General features: G+C 39.0%; 2 gene segments (V, D, J or C); both read right to left on the reverse strand.

Moving 5' to 3' along the window:
• Window positions 1–4588: 4588 nt before the first annotated feature.
• On the reverse strand, window positions 4589–8193 carry LOC125784507 (Ig heavy chain V region-like). The segment is given in 2 exon segments: window positions 4589–4941; window positions 8120–8193. Coding segments are annotated over 2 exon segments (393 nt in total).
• Window positions 8194–14600: 6407 nt separating this feature from the next.
• Window positions 14601–15113, reverse strand: LOC125784508 (immunoglobulin heavy variable 4-61-like). The segment is given in 2 exon segments: window positions 14601–14974; window positions 15059–15113. Coding segments are annotated over 2 exon segments (429 nt in total).
• Window positions 15114–15557: the final 444 nt, after the last annotated feature.

The following is a 15557-nucleotide window of genomic DNA, read 5'->3' on the forward strand; positions in this document are numbered from 1 at the left end:
ATGTCCTCAGGGACATGCTTAATAAGTTTGTTTTTGTTTATTTGGACGACATCCTCATTTTTTCAAAGTCCTTACCAGAGCATATTGCTCATGTCCGAACAGTCCTTCAACGCCTCCTGGAGAATCGGCTCTATGTGAAGGCAGAAAAAAGTGAGTTCCATCAAGACACCATCTCCTTCCTGGGCTTTGTGGTCTCCACGGGAACCCTACAAATGGATCCTAGCAAAGTGCGGGCTGTGGTGGAGTGGCCCGAACCATCTACACGCAAGGAACTACAGCGGTTCCTTGGTTTTGCTAATTTTTACCGCCGGTTTATCAGGAACTATAGCACCCTGGCAGCCCCCCTGACTTCTCTCACATCTTCCGCTGTGGCCTTCCACTGGTCCCCATCTGCCAATAAGGTCTTCCAAGCCTTGAAATCTTGTTTCACCTCTGCCCCCATCCTCGTACAGCCTGACCCTGACCAACAATTCATTGTGGAGGTAGATGCCTCAGATGTGGGTGTGGGGGCTGTCCTCTCCCAGCGCTCTACTAAGGATCAGAAGGTACATCCATGTGCCTTTTACTCCCACCGGCTCTCCCCCAGTGAACGCAACTATGACATCGGTGACCGAGAGCTCCTGGCGGTGAAATTGGCCTTGGAGGAGTGGAGGCATTGGTTGGAGGGGAGCACATTGCCATTCCTGGTCTGGACTGACCATAAAAATCTGGAATATCTGCGCTCTGCCAAACGCCTGAATCCCCGTCAAGCCCGCTGGTCCCTCTTCTTCTCCAGATTTAATTTTACCCTCTCCTATCGCCCTGGGTCGAAGAATGGAAAACCTGATGCCCTTTCCCGTTCATTCAGCAGTTCGGACAGTACCCCTTCCCCCACCACTATTCTCCCTGAACGCTGCCTTGTCGGCGCTGCCATTATGGACATTGAGTCACTGGTACAGAATGCTCAAGACTCTGAATCCACCCCCAGTCAGTGTCCGACTAATTGTTTGTTTGTCCCAGTCTCTGTCCGTCCACAGGTGCTGCAATGGGGCCACTCCTCCCGCCTGTCCTGCCACCCTGGAACCAGACGAACCCAGTCCTTTATCAAGAGACGGTTCTGGTGGCCGTCCATGGGGAGAGAGGTCCGCCGATTCGTCTCTGCCTGTCCAGTATGCGCCCAGAACAAGAGGCCTACTCAACCTCCATCAGGTCTATTACAGCCTTTATCTATACCCAAGAGACCCTGGTCCCACATTGCCCTTGATTTTATTACCGGCCTGCCCGAATCTAACGGCAACACTACCATTTTAACTGTGGTTGACCGGTTTTCTAAATCTGTTCATTTTATCCCTTTGCCCAAATTACCATCTGCTAGAGAGACTGCTAATTTGCTGATAAATCATGTTTTTAGACTGCATGGGCTCCCCGTAGAGGTGGTCTCGGACAGGGGTCCACAGTTTACATCTAGGTTCTGGCAAGCCTTTTGTAAGATGCTTGGTGCTTCAGTCTCTCTCTCTTCTGGTTTTCACCCGCAGTCTAATGGCCAGACGGAGAGGGCGAACCAGCTTCTGGAGACGGTTCTACGCTGCCTGGCCTCCCAGAACCCCTCCACCTGGAGTCAGCAGTTGCCCTGGGCCGAGTACTCTATCAACTCGCTCACCTCCTCTTCGTCTGGTCTGTCACCCTTTGAATGCTGCCTGGGTTACCAACCGCCCCTGTTCCCCGACCAAGAAGTGGAGGTTGGGGTTCCCTCTGCCCAAGCCTTCGTTCGTCGCTGCCGTCGGACATGGCGCCAAGCACGCTCTGCTCTCCGACGTGCCTCGGCCAGGATCAAGGAACAGGCGGACAGGCATCGCACCGTGGCCCCTCGTTACCGGGTGGGCCAGCGTGTTTGGTTGTCCACCCAGGACCTTCCACTTAAGGTGGACTCCCGCAAGCTGGCACCCCGCTTCATCGGCCCCTTCCCGATTTGTAAACTTATCAACCGGTCTGCTGTTAGGCTGAAGTTGCCCCTCAACCTTCGCCGCATCCACCCCACTTTCCACGTCTCCCGCATCAAGCCATTCATTTGTAGCCCCATGCACCCTGCCCCTGTACCCCCTCCTCCCCCCCGACTCATTGATGGCTCTGATGCCTATACAGTGCGTCGGCTGCTGCAGGCCCGTCGACGGGGCCGTGGCTGGCAGTATCTTGTTGACTGGGAGGGTTACGGCCCGGAGGAGAGGAGCTGGGTCCCTGCGCGCCAGATCCTCGATCCCTCTCTCATCAGGGACTTTCACCGTCGGCATCTTGCCCAATCCACTGTTACGCCGGGAGGCGTTCGTTGATGGGGGGGTACTGTAAGGGTTCTATCTGCGGGTCCCTTTGTCTCCATCTGGTGGACATTTGTGGGTATTGACCTGCCTTTTTGATCTGAACTCTGAACCTTGATTGTCTGTGATGCCATCCACCTGTGACTGTTTGACCTTGTTGTTTCCTTGCCTCTCATTGGTTCTTTCCCCCCCTCCTGCCTTATTTAAACCCTGGATTTTGAGTAATCTGTCTCGGATTGTCGTGCCGTGCCCTGCCAACGTTTTGTGAGTTATTCCTGACTTTATCCTTCGTGCTGTTCTGTTGTGTTTTTTCTCTCTGAAAGGATTTAAGTGGGATTTTTTGAACCTGTTTTTGTTTGGACAATTGATGGACTGTTTTTGTGGGTTTTTGTTGGACAATTGATTAAGTGGGATTTTTGGGAATCTGTTTTTGTTTGGACAATTGATGGACTGTTTTTTGTGGGATTTTGTTGGACAATTGATTAAGTGGGGTTTTTGGGAATCTGTTTTTGTTTGGACAATTCATGGACTGTTTTTGTGGGTCGTTTTGTTAGATATTTTTTGACCTGCTTAAAGGGATATTTTTGTAGGGATTTTTGCTCCTACCAGTGGATTTTTAGTTTTGTATTTTTGTATTTTTTGGGAAAAAGTTTTTGTCCTGAGAAGAGGAAGTTTGTGTTGTATTCTTTGTTTGACCTAATAAATCAGCACTCTCCCGATTTCTCTCTGCTTTTGGGTCCAATTTCTAGATCCTTGACAATAATATCCTACTATGATTTTTTTTTTGTAATGAGATTATTGATTAATTAACTCATTTTATGTGTTAGACTCATTTAAGGTGTCACATGACTCTTGGACTGTCAATTGTTTAATATAATTTCATTATTTTATCTATGAAAATAATCATAAAAACAAAACACTGAAGGCAAACGATTTCTGAAGTTTGGACACACGTTAAATTCAGTTTGTCTATTATTTATTATATTCTACATTGCATATTAATACTAAAGTCATCTAAACTACGTGGGAAAACATACAACATTATTTAGTAAACAAGCGGAAAGTGTTAAACAAACCAGAATATATTTTAGAATTTAGATTTTTTCAAAGGAGCTGTTTTTGCTTAGATTAGACAGTTTTGCACATCTTGGCTGGATGTTCTCAGTCAGCTTTATGAGGTAGAGTCACTTGGAATATTCAGCTTTCAGTTAACAGCTGTGCTGAACTCTTCAAGAGTTAATTACTTGAATTCCTTGTGTCTTAATGTGTTTGAGAGCATCAATTCTACAGTAGTGAAGAGGTAGAGTTACAGGTATACAGTGAATAATAGCTCTATTTTAGTAATGTTCTTATCCAGATTATGGCAAGAAATACTCAACTAAGTAAAGAAAAATTACTTAAAAAAATTTAGATGAGTTGTTCTAACAAATTTCAAAAACTTTGAAAGTATCAAGTTCAGTTGCAAATCAAAAACAACCATCAGAAATGTTACGATGAAACTTGCTCTCATCAGGACCACTCTATGAAAGGAAGAGCAAGAGTTTTCTCTGTTGCACAGGATGAGTTAATCAGAGTCTCCAGCCTCAGAAACCACAACCACAGAGTATTTTGGTTTGTTTAACACTTTAATTTATTACATGATTCCTTGTGTTTATAGTTTGGATGACTTCAGTATTCATTTACAATGTAGGAAAAAAATAAGAAATATTGAATTAAAAGGTGTTTCGAAACTTTAGACTTGTAATGTATTTATTTTTTAGGCTTTTAAACTGATGTTGAATGGTATTGTTGGCTACTGTATGTCCAAAAGGTCAAAACAAGCTCAAATATAAGTGCCTGCTGTTCTTTGATTGGTGTGTTTCATGTTATATTTTTTGCACACATGAACCAAAGGAATGAGAGATTTTACATATTGTAATGGAGTAAAAAGTAGGATATTTGACTTTGAAATGTGGTGGAGATAAAAAGGTCATATATTTAACACAAATAAAATACTTATGTACATGAATTGATTTTATTTAGCTCATTACGTTCTATAACTAGAAATCTGTTTTTTTTCCTGTGTTTGGTACATTTCCACATTTTACTGCCTGCTGTTTATTTAATAGCTGATCATTGTTGCATTGCCATGCTTCACTGATTATTATTATTATTATTATTATTATTATTATTATTATTATTATTATTATTATTATTATTATTATTAAGTTATTATAAGAAGTTTCATTTTACCCAGTAAATGAGAGATTTTCTAGTTTAATTTAATCTGCTGGACTCCACCCTCCCTCTGTTTATCATCAGCCTCTAGTTTTTGTACAGCTGTCTGTATGAGTTCCACCACAGTGTGAGTATGTAGCACAGTAATACACTGCAGTATCTTCAGGCTTCAGTTGAGTCATGTGCAGGTAGAAGTTGGAGCTGTCCTTGGATGCTGTGAATCTGCCCTGCACTGCCTGGGCTGAGCTTTTATCTGTATTAGAATAGTAATGAATAATCCATTCCAGTCCTTTACCAGGAGCCTGTCTGATCCACTGCATGTTAGAGTCCCTCACACTGAATCCACTGCCGCTACAGGTGAGTTTGTGGGATCCTCCTGGAGCCACTGCTACTGACTGTTCAGACTGTGTGAGAACAACCTGAGAGTGAACACCTGAACACAGACACAGAGAAATCATTAATAAAGCACATTAAATATGGTTAGTTCAGTTATTGTATTACAGTTTTTCTCCATTGGTTTGGCTCATTTCTTGAAACTGAGATGACATTCTCAAAATAACATGGACAAATTCCCAAACTAACTTGCAGTTTCTCATAACAGAATGGCATTTCTCATTGCTTTCATCACATTTCAAATGCTTTGTACATGTCTCAAGCACTTAGTACATCTTTGCAAATGGTTTTGTACAAGTAGCCTACACTTAACCCAATCATCCTACATTTAGCACATTTCCCAAAAGAATGCATCTTGTTGATCTATCTTAATTGGTTAGTTCTCAGTGTAATGGTTGTTCTCTTCAAAACATGTCAGCACAATTTCATCATATAAGTCATCATCTGCAGAATAGTCTGCTCAATTCTCAAAATGAATTAAGAAATTGTAATACAATACAGAACACATATTTTGGAACATTTCATAAATTCATTACAATCAGGTGAGTAGGTAACAGGTGAAAGCAGGTTTTGACGAAAATGAGTGTCCCACATTACTGGTGACCAATCCATCAGTTTGTTGTCTATTATTTTGAATGCTGGCATTGCTGTATATACAGTGGATATAAAAAGTCTACACACCCCTGTTCAAATGCCAGGTTTTTGTGTTGTAAAAAAATTAAAGCAAGACAAATAATGTCATAACGTTTTTCACATTTAATGTGACCTATAACCTGTACAATGCAATTGAAAAACAAACATAAATCTTTACAGCGAAAAAATATAAAGCAAAAAACTTAAAATCACCTGGTTAAATACATATAACTAATACTTTGTTGCAACATCTTTTGCATTTATTACAGCACTCAGTCTTTTTGGGTAGGAACCTATCAGCGTGACACATCTTGATGTGGCAAAATTTGCCCACTCTTCTTTGCATAACTGCTCAAAATCTGACAAAATGTGAGGGCATCTCCTGTGCCCTGCCCTCTTCAGATTACCCCACAGATGTTCAATGGGATTCAGGTCTGGATTCAGGCTGGGCCATTCCAAAGCCTTAATCTTATACCGCTGAAGCCATTCTTTTGTTGATTTAGATGTGTCCTTTGTGTCATTGTTGTGCTGAAAGATGAAGTTCCTTTTCATCTTCAGTTTTCTACCAGAGGCCGAAGGTTTTTGCCAATACTGACTGGTATTTGGAACTGTTCAAAATTCCGTCCACCCTGAATAAAGCCCCAGTTCCAGCTGAAGAAAAACAGCCCCAAAGTATGATGCTGCCACCACCATGCTTCACTGTAGGTATGCTGTTCTTTTGGTGACGAGCAGTGTTGCTTTTGCGCCTAATATACCTTTTGGAATTATGTCCAAAACGTTTAACCTTGGTTTCATTAAACCATAACACATTCTCCCACATGCGTTTGGTAGATATCAGATGAATTTTTGAAAAAATTAAGTAGAGCTTAGATGTTTTCTGGATGTTTGTTTTGCACAGACATATGAAGAAGTCGGCAGATTGTTGTCACATGTACTACACAGCCAGTACTTGCCAGAAATTCTTGCAGCTCCTTCAGTGCTGCTGTCGGCTTCTTGGCAGCCTCCTTGACCAATTTTCTTCTTGTCTTATCATCAATTTTTGTCAAATGTCTTGTTCTTGGTAATGTCTTGTTATGCCATGTTTTCTCCACTTGATGATGACAGTCTTCAAAGTGTTCCATGGTATATTTAATGACTTTTGTAGCCTTCACTTGACTGATATCTATGAATAATGAGATACCTCTGATGCTCTGGCATCTCTTTGTGGACCATGGCTTGTGCTGAAAGATGTGGCTACAAAAATATCAGGACAAGCCTACTAGATACAGTTAAACTTTATTTGGAGTTGATCAGAGGCACTTTAATTGTTGACAGGTGTGTGCTGACTCCAATTTAAAGTGAGTTTGAAGGTTATTGGTTAAATTTGAACACAGCAACACCCCTAGTTATAAAAGGGTGTGCACACTTATGCAACCTCAATATCTCAGTTGTTTATTTTTACTTCACCTCCCTGAAAGATTTCTGTTTGTTTTTCAATTGCATTGTACAGGTTATAGGTCACATTATAGGTAGAAATTATTTGTCTTATTGTAATTTTTTTTACATCACAAAAACCTACCATTTGAACAGGGGTGTGTAGACTTTTTCTATCCACTGTATACATCTTGGCCTGGTGCTAGTTCTTTGATGCTAGTCCTGTGATTATATAACGATGATATAGTCCTGTGATGATATAATGATTATATAGTCCTGTGGCGATCAGTGTAGAGGATGGCTCAGGCATTCTTCCCACAGTGCATTGCTAAAGAACATATCAGATGCAATGTTGATGAGAATTTATGGCCAAACAGACTGCAGCGGATGGATGGCCAGGAAGGTGATGGAGAGAGGGGAGTGACACAGAGTAGTCAGAATGTTACTGTATTGCATTTGTGATGCTTGACTATTTTTTTACCTACTGTAATGTATTTTGTTTTGTTTTTGCAGGTTTTTGTCATTTGTATACATAGTATATTTGATACACTTTCCTTAGTATTTTCTTTTCTTTCTACCTACAGTAATGTGTAAAAATGTACTTGTAAATAAAAATAGTTACAATTTCCTCAGCAGAAAGAGTGCAGTGTGTGTGGTGTGAACATTGTATTCCTTTAGCTAGACCTCTGCCATAAAGACAAAACATCTAAGCATTTTGACTTGCAGTACTTACACAATGCCAAAGGGACAATGCATTTTGGGGGCACTGATGATTTGTGTGAGAAAGGAAATCAGTTTTGACACGTGGGTAAACTGTTTTTGGAGCGATATGAGCAGTGATGAGGATCCATGTAGTTTTGCTGCACCGTCCAGTTTATTTTGACAGATGGACAAAATTAATGAAAATGTGCCAAAGCAATTGAGAAGGATCTATGCCATTTTTATGGTACTGACTATTTATATGGGAGAAAGACTTCATTTTGAAGCAAGAATGAACGTTTTGGGAGACATATGACATTTTGCTGGTTATCTGAAGTGTTGTGAAGAACTGTAAGTCTGTTTGGCCAATTTACCTTTTAGTTATAGGAATGTCATCTCAGTTTCAAGAAATGAGCCAAACCAATTGAGAAAAACTGTAATATGATTCCTTATTGAGAGAGATACACACTCACATTCTGCAATCAGCAGCAGCAGTAAAGAGCTGAGGAACATGATGTGTGTGTGAAACTGTTCAGATCAGAGTCCAGACTGTCTCTCTTTTACTCTACATTTATACAGAAGAGCTTCAGTAACAGTTTTGCATAAGAAGTCAGTGATGTATAACGTTATACTGGTTGATTTTGTGAGTGAATGGCGCCCCCTATTGGAAATAAATGAACTAGGGGGCATATTTTCACTCTGTTGCTCAGAGTGATCTGATTTAACCTTCCTGTTGGAGATGCTTTGAATATTGAATTTAGGTGGTATCAGGTTGTACCAATCAGTCATAAGATCAGCAAGTGAATATAGTCAGTTATTGAAGTTGATGTGTTATGAATATCTGAGTAACTTTGAAAATTTGATTTAAACGCAAACATACAAAAAAAAAAAATTCTCTTTGCATTCCTATTCCAGCTTGGAAAGTTTGGGACAAAGCACTGAGGCTTTTGCTGCCTTCATGCGGTTTTGGAAATATAGTATTCACGAGATGAGAGCACATGAATATCACCATAAACTCATATTTATTTTTTTTAGATAAGACCCAAGTTTTCCAGTTGGGGGCCTGTCAGTAAAAAGAGGTCAATAAATTAATGACATGTATTTAAATGAATAAATAAATTGATGCAGACAATTTGTATTGTAAACTGCTCAACACTTTCAGTTTGTTATTAGATAACTAATAAAATCACTTGGAATACATTAAGAAAACTTAAACGTATAGTAAGATTCACGGTTGTAATGGGATAAAAACATCACTCACCCAATGTGAGTCTTATTCGCCTCATTTTCTAGGAGTATGGCAAAATAAAGCTCCTGTTTTTTCTGATAATAGACCAAAAGTATAAACAAAAGGATTTTCCTAATTTCATAATTTTCCACCCAACTTAAACCTCTCGAACATATGTCAAGTCATAATTACAACCTCCAACCTTATGGGAATATTTATTTCAAATGAACTAATAAAATATTGTATATGAAATATTATATCTTGACAGCACTACTATAAAACATGTGCTGCATATAGTTTTAAGATTTACTTAGGAAACTACTGACAGTTCATCCTTGAAAACACAATTTTTTCCAATAATTCTGGTACAAAAATGATTTGTTTCTTTGGTTTATGTTATGTTATTTTGGACTTCCTACAAACTGTTACCCCATAAACCTTTTTCTGGGACAAAAAAATGAAAACTTCTTACAACCCAATAAATAAGGGTGGATATTGTCACTGATTTCCCAATTTGATTAAAAATCAGTTCATTTAGGGAAATTTTTAGTTACAATTAAATTGTAGTTTGATTATGAAATGTATGTATTATTATTTATATTATATAGACTTAACACAACAGTTAAATTTGTTTTTTAAATATCATTTAATGTAGCTTAGTTAATTGCAACACCATGTTTCACATCTCTATACAGGTTTGGAATGGCCACTTTACTCAAATATTTACATTTACATTTAATGTGCTTTCATAACATTAAAACGGCTTTGGACATAACACATGCTTCATAAGTGTCTTATTTATTTGCAAATAAAAATGTGAAATTTACCCAGACCCACTAGTTCAGATAGTGATAATAAAAACACAACAAGCTAAATGAATAATTAACGAAAACGTTAGCCTGGCATTCCCTGGGGACAAAATAATCTGAATTAGTAACATAGCTTCATAGAGAACATGATCATAATTTCACTATGTGCACTTGAAGAGTAACTGTTTATTTTACCTTGAGTGTATTGACAAATATCTTTCAATTATGATTACTTAACTTAGTATCTATAATTACATAATCATTGTGTGAAACCTTGTATTTTTTATGCATTAACCAATACTCACATTGTATTTGATCATTTACTCACAGTGTATTTTATACGCATTTATATAGAAGATTAACCAATAACCACAATATATATTCTTTACATATATAGTAAAGCATTGTTTGATCAGGCATGTGACTAACACAGACTCTATTGTGACAAATTAACCCACATGATACATAAGGCGTTTACTAACACATAGGATCTATTATATGGCGGACTAACCACGCGCTACTAACACATTAACATATAACATGAAATCTATTGTGTGACTTGCGTAGCTCATGCTTGAAGCATTTCGTTCACTGCATGTCTCTGACTAACGGCCATCAATCATCAGCTAGTGCACTCTGTACGAACTGAATTGATACAAAGGAGACTTCGGGACGAACAGTGCGGCCTTTCTCTCTGTGCGTGCAAAGTTCTTCACCTACCAAAGCGGGAGGAGGACGCGCACACATAGGGAGGACGGCACTGTCTAATTACTGAAACAATATCACACTGTCTGACTGGACCCAGTCAATTCTTGAAACAATACCACACTGTACGGCTGTACAGTCAAGGCCAAACACTAGTGGTCCGGTCAGACCTGTGAAACTTGAGTACTAACACGTGAAATTACGCATGCTAACATGAGATGATTTTAGCAACGCCTCATCAGCAGGCTTCACGTCATTTGGGGTATAAACATGGAGTCAGATCAGAGGGGGGTCAGAACTTATGCTGGGACGGCTGATAACCGTTTCTTTGTATGTTCTCCTGGATCCAGTTCTGTGTAATAAATACTTGGTTTGCTTTCAACTTCACTCCACCTGTCTGACTCTCTCTATCAAACGAACACGCAGGGGAGTTGTACCCCGGACGAGAGGTGGATGTTGACCCACCTTTCATTTTCTTTTCTACAACACACTCTAAATCACTCTGTTACAGGTTAATCTACATTTATTCTGTCTAACAGTTAAACCTGTTACACTGTACTGATGCTGCTAGGGCCAGCTAGCGTGGTTAGCTTAGCACTCGATAAAACAGCTAAAGGGGATTAGCTTAACCGGTGAAAAGGCTAACCCGCTAAGCTAACAGGCGAAAACAACACTGGAAAACAACTTAAACAGTGTAAAATGTACTACTTTGATAAACTCTGGCAGCACTGAGTGGAAATACAGAAGAAAATTACATACGTTTGTACAGCATGGTCTCGCAAGATAAAATGCAAGACATTAACCCTTGTGTGGTGTTCGGGTCTGTGGGACCCGTTTTCATTTTTCATCAAATGTACAATTGCTTAATTTTGCTGAATTAAATACAAGTAACATTTAAACAAATAACAAAATTATGAACACCACACAAGGGTTAAAGATGTACTCATATATGGGGAAAATAGGCTAATTCTAAAGATCAATTCAGGTTTATATGAATTCAAATAAAGATAGATTTAAATCAAAGAATCATTTTTTTAAACACAACCCTATCAATAATCTGGCAGACTATATGGTAGAACACGTCCTCTGCATCCAGAAACCCTAACCATCAGCTAATTTACTTTAAATTCATCCACAGCTTTTATTTACAGTTTTTCTCCATTGGTTTGGCTCATTTCTTGAAACTGAGATGACATTCTCAAAATAACATGGACAAATTCCCAAACTAACTTGCAGTTTCTCATAACAGAATGGCATTTCTCATTGCTTTCATCACATTTCAAATGCTTTGTACATGTCTCAAGCACTTAGTACATCTTTGCAAATGGTTTTGTACAAGTAGCCTACACTTAACACAATCATCCTACATTTAGTACATTTTCCAAAAGAATGCATCTTGTTGATCTATCCCAATTGGTTGGTTCTCAGTGTAATGGTTGTTCTCTTCAAAACATGTCAGCACAATTTCATCATATAAGTCATCATCTGCAGAATAGTCTGCTCAATTCTCAAAATGAATTAAGAAATTGTAATACAATACAGAACACATATTTTGGAACATTTCATAAATTCATTACAATCAGGTGAGTAGGTAACAGGTGAAAGCAGGTTTTGACGAAAATGAGTGTCCCACATTACTGGTGACCAATCCATCAGTTTGTTGTCTATTATTTTGAATGCTGGCGTTGCTCTATATACAGTGGATATAAAAAGTCTACACACCCCTGTTCAAATGCCAGGTTTTTGTGTTGTAAAAAAATTAAAGCAAGATACAAATAATTTCATAACTTTTTTCACATTTAATGTGACCTATAACCTGTACAATGCAATTGAAAAACAAACATAAATCTTTACAGCGAAAAAATATAAAACAAAAAACTTAAAATCACCTGGTTAAATACATATAACTAATACTTTGTTACAACATCTTTTGCATTTATTACAGCACTCAGTCTTTTTGGGTAGGAACCTATCAGCGTGACACATCTTGATGTGGCAAAATTTGCCCACTCTTCTTTGCATAACTGCTCAAAATCTGACAAAATGTGAGGGCATCTCCTGTGCCCAGCCCTCTTCAGATTACTCCACAGATGTTCAATGGGATTCAGGTCTGGATTCAGGCTGGGCCATTCCAAAGCCTTAATCTTATACCGCTGAAGCCATTCTTTTGTTGATTTAGATGTGTCCTTTGTGTCATTGTTGTGCTGAAAGATGAAGTTCCTCTTCATCTTCAGTTTTCTACCAGAAGGCCGAAGGTTTTTGCCAATACTGACTGGTATTTGGAACTGTTCAAAATTCCGTCCACCCTGAATAAAGCCCCAGTTCCAGCTGAAGAAAAACAGCCCCAAAGTATGATGCTGCCACCACCATGCTTCACTGTAGGTATGCTGTTCTTTTGGTGACGAGCAGTGTTGTTTTTGCTTCTAATATACCTTTTGGAATTATGTCCAAAACGTTTAACCTTGGTTTCATTAAACCATAACACATTTTCCCACATGCATTTGGTAGATATCAGATGAATTTTTGAAAAAAAATTAAGTATAGCTTAGATGTTTTCTGGATGTTTGTTTTGCACAGACATATGAAGAAGTCGGCAGATTGCTGTCACATGTACTGCACAGCCAGTACTTGCCAGAAATTCTTGCAGCTCCTTCAGTGCTGCTGTCGGCCTCATGGAAGCCTCCTTGACCAATTTTCTTCTTGTCTTATCATCAATTTTTGTCAAATGTCTTGTTCTTGGTAATGTCACTGTTATGCCATGTTTTCTCCACTTGATGATGACAGTTGAAGTGTTCCATGGTATATTTAATGACTTTTGTAGCCTTCACCTGACTGATATCTATAAATAATGAGATACCTCTGATGCTCTGGTATCTCTTTGTGGATCATGGCTTGTGCTGAAAGATGTGGCTACAAAAATATCAGGACAAGCCTACTAGAACAGTTAAACTTTATTTGGAGTTGATCAGAGGCACTTTAATTGTTGACAGGTGTGTGCTGACTCCAATTTAAAGTGAGTTTGAAGGTAATTGGTTAAATGTGAACACAGCAACACCCCTAGTTATAAAAGGGTGTGCACACCTATGCAGCCTCAATATCTCAGTTGTTTATTTTTACTTTACCTCCCTGAAAGATTTATGTTTGTTTTTCAATTGCATTGTACAGGTTATAGGTCACATTAGGTAGAAAAAATTAGGTAGAAAAAATGTGAAATTATTTGTCTTACTGTAATTTTTTTTACATCACAAAAACCTGCCATTTGAACAGGGGTGTGTATACTTTTTCTATCCACATCTTGGCCTGTTGCTAGTTCTTTGATGCTTTGATCAGTGTAGAGGATGGCTCAGGCATTCTTCCCACGGTACATTGCTAAAGAACACATCAGATGCGATGTTCATGAGAATTTATGGCCAAACAGACTGCAGCGGATGGATGGCCAGGAAGATGACCAGGAGAAAGGCGGGAGTTTGTTTTGTTTTTGCAGGATTTTGTATTTTTTACACATAGTATATTTGATACATTTTCCTTAGTATTTTTTCTTTTCTACCTACAGTAATGTGTAAAGATGTACTTGTAAATAATAATAGTTACCTCAGCAGAATGAGTGCAGTGTGTGTGGTGTGAAAATTGTATTCCTTTAGCTAGACCTCTGCCATAAAGACAAAACATCTAAGCATTTTGACTTGCAGTACTTACACAATGCCAAAGAGACAATGCATTTTGGGGGCACTGATGATTTGTGTGAGAAAGGAAATTAGTTTTGACACATGGGTAAACTGTTTTTTGAGTGATATGAGCAGTGATGAGGATCCATGTAGTTGTGCTGCACCGTCCAGTTTATTTTGACAGGAGGACGAAATGAATGAAAATGTGCCAAAGCAATTGAGAAGGATCTATACCATTTTTATGGTGCTGACTATTTATATGGGAGAGGGACTTCATTTAGAAGCAAGAATGAACGTTTTGGGAGACATATGACATTTTGCTGGTTATCTGAAGTGTTGTGAAGAACTGTAAGTCTGTTTGGCCAATTTACCTTATAGTTATAGGAATGTCATCTCAGTTTCAAGAAATGAGCCAAACCAATTGAGAAAAACTCTAAGACATTTTAAAGAAGAGGAAAGTGAAGGGCAATTAGTAAGATTTTTTTTCTCTCAACCTATTTCTTTTCTTCAGTCATTCCATCACGTTTGTTTGTTTCTATGCTAAACTTTAGCCTTCATGAAAGTTTTTGTACGTCTCAGCTGATATCTTACAGCACTGTGCTTCATATCGAGCGCAGTAATACACAGCTGTGTCTTCAGTCTGCAGATTCTCTCCTCGTAGGGTTATTGTGTTGCTGGATGTTTCTCGAGAGACACTGAACTTGTTTTTCAGTGAATCTTTAGCACGTGTTTCTCCATCATAATAAATAAGATTGATCCATTCCAGAGCTTTTCCTGCAGGTTGTCGGATCCAAGCTGTTCCAAAGTGGCTGCTGCCGTCAGTGATAGAAGCTCCGGATACTCTACAGGTGATGATCAGAGTCTCTGCTGGTCTGATGAGCACTGAGTCTGGCTGGATGAGCTCAGTAGCACAGAACACATCTGTGAAAAGAGAGAAGAAAAGCTTTGTATATTTTCACTAATAAACCAGATGAAGTCAAATCCAGCTTCAGTTCAAACACTCACACGAGGAAGCAGCCAGCAGCAGCAGCAGCAGCAGCAGTGAAGCTGAAGTCAACATGATTGTGGAGCGTTTAGAGAGAGGAGAGCTGATGGAGAGAGAGGGAGATGCTGCTGATATCATGGGAGATAATGCTGATTTGCATATGAAGGAAGAGTGGGTGGATGTGAAGAAATGAAGATGATTTTTATTGTAGGTTGAGCTGAATAAAAGAACCATCATTAATTAGTTCTATGCAGGCTTTAACTCACAACTCACTGCACTTATGTCTTGGTGCTAGATATCACAGGAAACTTCAGAGTTCTGATGGAGGTCATGACTTGATGGGGCACAGCTGGTTTGGGATAATAAATGTCACCCAGGTTCATCATGCAGTGAATAATGTTTTATTAGTATAAATTCATGATCACATTTTCAATGTTAATTTATTTTATTTATTACCATATTGTGCTCTGGCCTTTTCTTCAGATAAGATATGATAAGATGTGGAGGATGAGAACCAGA

Source organism: Astyanax mexicanus, chromosome 19 (genome assembly GCF_023375975.1).
Source record: "Astyanax mexicanus isolate ESR-SI-001 chromosome 19, AstMex3_surface, whole genome shotgun sequence".
In the NCBI taxonomy this organism is placed as follows: Eukaryota; Metazoa; Chordata; class Actinopteri; order Characiformes; family Acestrorhamphidae; genus Astyanax; species Astyanax mexicanus.